Here is a 7,892-nt window from a genome sequence, read left to right as displayed (position 1 = left end):
AACTCTGTACACCAGGCTGGCCTCGAACTCAGAAATCTGCCTGCCTCTGCCTCCCGAGTGCTGGGATTAAAGGCGTGCGCCACCACACCCGGCTGTTCTCTTCTTGATAACTGTGGATCAGAATGTAGAGATCTCAGCTACTCCAGCACCATGTCTGCCTGCATGCTGCCATGCTCCCTGCCATGATGAAAATGGGCTGAACATCTGAAACTGTAAGCCAGACCCAATTAAAGACTTTCCTTTATAAGAGTTTGCCTTGGCCATGGTGTCTCTTCACAGCAACAGACAACATCTAAGACAGGAGGCCCGAGGTAGCTGTCCTCACCTTTCACCTTGTTTGAGGCAGGGTCTTTTTTGTTGTCTCTTGCTGTACTCTGTATTGTGACTGGATGGCCCACAGGCTCCTCGGGATTCCCTTGTCCCCACTCCCCATTCACTGTAGAAACACCAGGATTAGAGATGCAAGCTAGATGCTTGACTTTACATGGATTCTGAGGATTTGAGAGTAGGTCTTTGTGCATGGGCTGCGTGTACTCACTGAGTGGTCTACCGGGCCCCAGTGATCTATTTCATGAACTTGTTACCACCTTGGTTTCTTGGGACACGCTCCCTCTCCCAGGACAAGCCTTCTGCAAAATTCTGCTCAAGCTTTAGCCCATTGATGTGTGACATTATTTTTAGAGAGAGAGGAAGTCATCACGTGTCTCGTTTTCCTTTCCCTGGCTGATTTAAAAGTTCAGAGTTGTCTCATTGGTAAAACTTTAAAAGAGGAACAAGGTGCAGGGAAGTGTGAGCCCAGGACACCAGCGGGAACTCAGGCGTTGCCACAGAGCCTGGGGCCTTGAAAACAGGGAGGCCTGAGTGGAAACCACCTATCTGAGATGCCTCTGCTTCTTCTCTTTCTTTTCCTTATTCTCAGTTCCACCCTTCTTGCTCTCTCTTCCCTCCCGAGCCCTACCTAACCTGCTTCTCTCTTTGTTCAGCGTTTTCTGTCATTTCACTTCCTTCCCAAATAAACTCTATAAAATGTGGCTGAACTTATATGATAATCAAATTAATTTAGAATTTAGTAAACACACACTGCATACCTATAGGACCCATAGACTACCGGAGCTGGAAAGGGCTGGAACACATCTACTTCATTCGTGCATTTTATGGAAGGTCACCGGTTCCTAGAATGCTTTGTTGATTTGCTCAAGATCTCAGGAGTACCCTACAGGATAGTGTGCTTTTGTTATGAAGAAATCTAAATTCAGCCGGGCAGTGGTGGCGCACGCCTTTAATCCCTGCGCTTGGGAGGCAGAGGCAGGTGGATTTCTGAGTTTGAGGTCAGCCTGGTCTACAGAGTGAGTTCCAGGAGAGCCAGGGCTACACAGAGAAACCCTGTCTGGAAAAAAACAAAAACAAAAAACAAACAAACAAACTAAATGTAGCCAGCTAAACTTTTGTATTGTCTGCTCCTATCTCCTACCTAGGAGGTAGAAGTGGAAGGATCAGGAGTTTGGGGCTAGCCTTGGTTACAGAGTAAGTTCCGGGCAAACCTGGGCTAAATGAGAACTCTTCTCAAAACAAAAATGAAAACAAAACCTGCCAGGCATAGTGACACACGCCTGCATTTACTCCCAGCTCTCAGAGGGGAAGGCAGATGGATCTCTGTGAGTTCAAGGTTATCCTAGGGAGAATAATTGTAAATTGATCCTTACAATCAAGGAAAAAGGTCACATACCCCTCCCTGGATTCCCCTAACTGACAATAAAAGCTGGGCCTGGGAGCCCACCAGAAGTCTCCGTAACCCAAATGGGTAGACCCCTGCACGCAGGAAATTCTTTTGCATACTGCTTGAGTCTGGAGTCCTCCTCCAGCGATTCTTGAACCCTAACAGGAAGACCCAGTCTTAAAGCAAAACAAAACCAAATAAACAAAAAGGAGAGCCCATGAGATGCCTTAGAAGCTTCAAGCACACTCCTGAGTTCAATTCCCAGATTCTACCTGGTAGAAGAGAATTGACTCCTGCACGTTGTCCGGGGTCGTTATCTCGTGCCATGGCTTACAAGCTCCCCCACACAAATAAATAGGATAGAATTTTTTAAATAAAAATAAGATAACAAATAAGGAATCAGATTTGACTGTGAGGAAACCAGAACAATGATGTCAGTAATAATTACTGTGTAGTAGAGAGTTGCTGTCCACTAGGGCAGTAACTACACTATATAGTTTTCACACTTTATCTCACCAAAACCTCAAGATAGGCCTAGTGTGTAGGACTAATGACCCCCTAAAGCCACAACTGAAAAGTTGAATCAGTTGTCCAGGTTTATACAATTATGGGACTGTGAATCTAGAGGTCTGAATGACCACAAAGCTCACACACACACACCTCCCATAACATCAGATAGCACTCACTGAAGGTTTACTGTGTTATATACATACTGAATGCCTCACATACATTACCTGCAATTTCCCCTAAGCTCTGAGCCATGGGGACTGATAAAGCCTGGGTTTGAGAGATGCAGCTCAATGGGAGAACACCTGCCTTAGCATGCAGGAAGCCTGGGTTAAAGCTCTAACACCAAAGAAGTGGTGGTGGGGGGATGACAGATGGGACCCCAAAAGCCACTTTGTATTTCTTACTTGTGTCCCTCTGACTCAGGATGTATATTAATGATTTAAACTCCACCTACTCAATCCTAAACTCCACTTCAACCCCAGGGCTAAGAATGAAGGGCATTCTGCTGCCTTCCATTGTACTGCTGGTAGAAGGAGACACTGATACTGGCTGGACACACCACCCTGGGTGTGGTGGTCATTGAACTTGTATCAGGAGGTTCAAAGCAGGGTCTCCGAGGCTGTGCAGGAGACGAGCCCTCCACATCACCACAGCACCTGCTGTCCCTCTGAACTCAGCCTCTTGAGGGAAGTAATAACCCTGAGGTGTTAGAAAACAATGAGCTCATTTGGTCTTTGTACTAGGAGTCTAAGGAGAGATGATGTCTGGAATCTAGTCGCAGGCCAGCTCTGGTCGGAGGCTCCAGAGTTTAATGCCAGCCTGGCTAAGAGCAATGCTAGCAAGAGGCTTCTTCTCCAGAATACAAAGAATTGTATCAATATTAAAATAAATAAATAAATAAATAAATAAATAAAAAAGACCGGGAAAGAGTTTCTGCTTTGTTGTCTCTGTGAGCTCCACTGATCTGTGTTTAACCAGACAAACTCATCGGTTCTTGTTTTCCCTTCCCATCTCCTTGTAGCCGAAGGCCTGCGAAGCCTGAAGAAGATGCGTTTACTCCATTTGACTCATTTGTCTGACATTGGGGAGGGGATGGATTACATAGTCAAGTCTCTCTCAGAAGAACCCTGTGATCTCCAAGAGATGAAGTTGGTGGCCTGCTGTCTGACTGCAAACTCTGTGAAAGTTCTAGGTAACCATTGTAACTGCTCTCTGAATGCACAACAGGATACTTGACGTTTTTTTACACTGCTGTATACAATGCCTTACCTGCAAACTTAATTTTAAGAGAAACTGAAAAAGATAATGTGCTATTATCTGACCTAGCCCCACCCCCACTCTCTCTTTTTACCCTGAAATTTTCTTTTTTCTTTTTCTTTTTCTTTTTCTATCTTTTTTTTTTTTTTTTTTTTTTTTTTTTTTTTTGTAAATGTTTTTTTTTTTTTGGTTTTTTTGAGACAGGGTTTCTCTGTGTAGCCCTGGCTGTCCTGGAACTCACTCTGTAGACCAGGCTGGCCTTGAACTCAAAAATCAAGTGTTGGGATTAATCTAGCCCATTTTTTTAAATGAGCTTGGTCTGAATCAGAATTAAATAATTAGTGGCAATGAAAGAGTATTACATAATAGTTGAAGATATTGTAACCTTAAGAGAAAGTGAAAAGTAAGACATTTTTAAAAAAAGTTCCATTGTTCTTGTCATAGTGATACTGTCTAATCATCCCTTGGGTAGATGGGTAAAGAAAATATGGAGAATGGGGAAGATGCCTCAGTGTTACCAGGCCTCTATTTTTCCCTTTGTTAAGATGGAGTTGGAGCACAGTAATTTAACAGTTCATTCTTTTGAGTTCCCAAATGTTATGCATACCAATTATAGAGAAAATTTTGCATATTTTTGGATAAACTGTTCAGTTCAGATATATCTTAAAATTTAGACTTTGGGAGCTGGAGAGATGACTCAGCAGTTAAGACTACTTACTGTTCTTCCAAAGGACTTGGGTTCCATTCTGGCAGCTCATGACCATTTGTGACTTTAGTTCCTGGGGGTCCAATGCTGGGAATTAAGGCATGTGCCACTACTGCATGTCAGGGGAATTGGTCTCTTTTCAAACAGCTGTATCAAAAAATCCAGATGTGATGATGCACAGCTCAGTGCCAGGACTAAGGTGGCAGAGCAGGGGGACTTCCGTGAGTTTGAGAGTTCAAAGCCAACCAGGACTACACAGTAAGACCTGTCTTAAACAAACAAGCCAAAGTCAATAAAGAATAAATTACAATGGTGTGTCTGTTATTACAAACACTATCTTCCATGCAGCTTCAGGCTTTATGTGCCCTGGACATTATAATCATTGCCATGGAAATTGAGGGTTCCACCCATCCCACTTCTTTTGAGAAATAATCAGTCTATCAAGTCAAATGACAGTGTGTATTGTCATCAGCAAAGACAAGAACACAGAATTCTAAAGAGGCTGAAAAAATGTCCATATGGCTACCTGAACATCTTTTGGTTTGGTTTTTCTTTCAGCACAGAATCTTCACAATTTGATCAAGCTGAGCATTTTTGATATATCAGAAAATTACCTGGAAAAGGACGGAAATGAAGCTCTACAGGAACTGAGTAAGAAGCCCGGCTTTTGCTTTTTTCGAGACTGGGTTTCTCTGTGTAGCCCTGGCTGTCCTGGAACTCACTCTGTAGACCAGGCTGGCCTCGAACTCAGAAATCCGCCTGTCTCTACCTCCCAAGTGCTGGGATTAAAGACGTGTGCCACCACCACGTTGTGCAGGGTGGTGGTGGTGGCTCACGTCTTTAATCCCAGCATAACGAACTTTTTACTACGTGTGCTGGGAGGTTAGCAAACCTCTGTATCCATGTGTACCTTACAGATGCATCTTTCTTAGGAAAAATGTTTGGCTCCATCTTAAACTGCCTTTAAGAAAAACAGGTTGGTGTCTTTTTTTTTTTTAAGATTTATTTAGTTTGGGAGCTAGAGAGATGACTCAGTGGTTAAGAGCACTAGATGCTATGTCAGAGGACCAGATTTTGGTTCTCAGCACCCACACGACAGCTCACTAATATTTGTAACTCAGGCTCCAGGGAATCTGATGCCCTCTTCTGGCCTCTGTGGAACCCAGGCATATGGGTATATATATATATACACAAATGCAGGCAAAACACTCATATGCAAAAAAATAGTTTAAAAAATTATGTTTGTGTGTGCTCGTGTTCGTGTCCAGGAGGTAGGCATACATAAGTGTAGGTGCCTGCAGAGGCCAGATGAGACCATTGGGTCTCCTGAAGCTGGAGTTCCAGGCATGGTGTCACTGGTCATGGGTACTGAGAATGGAATGCAGGCCCTCTACAAGGGTAGTACGTGTTCTTAACTGTTGAACCATTTCTCTAAGCCCAAGCTTATGTCTTTGGAGCCATCAGTTTGCATATCCTTATTGTACCTGAGACTCCTCCAGTTTGCCAACCGCAAGGAAGCCAGCATTGGATGGTGACGATGCTTTAAGGAGTTGATGATATCGCTTTTCTAGTCCCAGGCTCCTAAGATTGGTTTATACACATATTTATCAGCTCAGCTACCCGAGGATTGCAATATTCTTATGCTGTCTGGTTGCAATGAGGGACTGTGGGTGAGTTCTCAGATGAGCGAAACATTTGGAGGATTTTTTTTAAAAATTAATTAATTAATTAATTTTTTCTTTGAAAAAGAGTTTCACTATGCAACCTGGAGCTCTCTAAGAAGACAGGGTGTCCTTGAAGAGCTCCATCTGCCTCTGCCTCTTGAATGTTGGTATCAAAAAGATTCTTATTCTGATTGTTTTGTTACAGGAAAATGAGGCAGGGAAGCTACCATGCTCAAACAGTCACTAGAAATACAGCGGAGGGCCGGGCGTGGTGGCGCATGCCTTTAATCCCAGCACTCGGGATGCAGAGGCAGGTGGATTTCTGAGTTCGAGGCCAGCCTGGTCTACAAAGTGAGGTCCAGGACAGCCAGGGCTATACAGAGAAACCCTGTCTCGAAAAACAAAAACGAACAAAAAAAAAGGAAATACAGCGGAGGATTGGAAAGGTTCACTGTGTCAGGCTTAGTGGAGTTCTCTTCATGGCTCGGAGCAACTAACTGAACAGAGATAGGGCCTTTCTAGCCCTGGTTTCAACCATTGCATCACCTGTGGGCTTAAGTTTCTACCAAAGCCACATGGCAAAGATACAAACAAGAAATCCAAGCCAGGATTGATGGTGTACTCCTTTGACCCCTGCAAGTAAATAGGCAGGCAGATCTCTGTTAGTCTGAGGCCAGCCTGGTCTACATAGTGAGTTCCCGGCCAGCTAGAGATTGGTCTCAAAGAAAAAAGGAGGGTGGGGTGGGCGTTAGAACATTTTTTTCTTCTTTTTTCGAGACAGGGTTTCTCTGTGTAGCCCTGGCTGTCCTGGAACTCACTCTGTAGACCAGGCTGGCCTCAAACTCAGAAATCTACCTGCCTCTGCCTCCCAAGTGCTGGGATTAAAGGCGTGCGCCACCACACCCGGCTGGACATTATTTTTTTAAGATTTATTTATTATTATATCTTAAGTACTCTCCAGCCTTTTTTTTTTAATAAACCAGTTTGGGGCTGGGAAGATGGCTCAGCGGGTAAGAGCAATTGACTGCTCTTCTGAAGGTCCTGAGTTCGATTTCCAGCAACCACATGGTGGCTCACAACCATCTGTAATGGGATCTGATGCCCTCTTCTGGAGAGTCTGAAGACAGCTACAGTGTACTCATGGACTCTCATATCATAAATAAATCTTTAAAAAAAAAAGTTTAAATAAATAAATAAATAAATCAGTTTACTGCAAGCAGCTGTTTCACCTGGTAACTAAGCAGCCAGTTCTTCCCAGGGGGTCCTTGCCATTCTGTTCCCCCTGAGACAAGGTTTCTCTGTGTAGTCCTGGCCATCCTAGAACTCAGAGATCCCCTTGGCTCCTGCTGAGACTGAATGTGTACACCACCATGCCTGGCTTATTTCCTCTTTCAATTTCACTAGAGTGATAAGATTTTTAAAGAGCTATAGTGGCATGACAGAATGACAGGGATTCACTTGAGAAAAATACAGGTGACTGACTGGTCAGGGCTAAGTCCTTTAGCCTGTGATTTGCTGTTTATTGAAGGTTGGATTATGAGTAACAGTTTCATTATGTTAGTGTTACTATATTTGAATATCTTTTATAAAAATAAAATAAAGAGTAGATTCTCCTTAAAGTTTAAGTAGCCTGCAGGGCCAGCAAACTGAAAGCCCACTCTTCATCTGCGTTCTGCTGGACTGAGATGACGTCAGCCCTGAACTGTTCTCTGTTTAAGTCGGCAGGCTTGGCGTTCTGGAAGAGCTCACTGCATTGATGCTGCCTTGGTGCTGGGATGCGCACACCAGCCTGCCCAAGCTGTTGAAGCAGTTGGAGGGGACCCCAGGACTTGCCAAACTTGGATTGAAAAACTGGAGACTCAGAGACGAAGAGATTAAAAGTTTAGGTAGGTACACCCAAAGGGAGCCAAGGGGACACGGACTGACTTTAAGAAGGCTTAGTTGGGCCGGGCGTGGTGGCGCATGCCTTTAATCCCAGCACTCGGGAGGCAGAGGCAGGCGGATTTCTGAGTTCGAGGCCAGCCTGGTCTACAGAGTG

The 7,892-nt window shown here is 44.2% G+C and overlaps 1 protein-coding gene across 1 annotated transcript in view; it reads left to right on the top strand.

Moving 5' to 3' along the window:
- Nlrc4 (NLR family CARD domain containing 4) overlaps positions 1-7,892 on the top strand; it is a 33,576-nt gene that overhangs the window by 18,010 nt on the left and 7,674 nt on the right. Inside the window, exons 5-7 of the mRNA XM_029470913.1 lie at positions 3,249-3,419; positions 4,749-4,841; positions 7,573-7,740. Of these exons, the coding sequence (XP_029326773.1) occupies positions 3,249-3,419; positions 4,749-4,841; positions 7,573-7,740 (432 nt within the window). The remainder of the gene's footprint in view (positions 1-3,248; positions 3,420-4,748; positions 4,842-7,572; positions 7,741-7,892) is intronic.

The sequence above is a fragment of the Mus caroli genome, chromosome 17 (assembly GCF_900094665.2).
Source record: "Mus caroli chromosome 17, CAROLI_EIJ_v1.1, whole genome shotgun sequence".
NCBI lineage: Eukaryota > Metazoa > Chordata > Mammalia > Rodentia > Muridae > Mus > Mus caroli.
The sequence above is the reverse complement of the archived record's forward strand: the minus strand, read 5'-3'. Positions and strand labels throughout refer to the sequence as shown.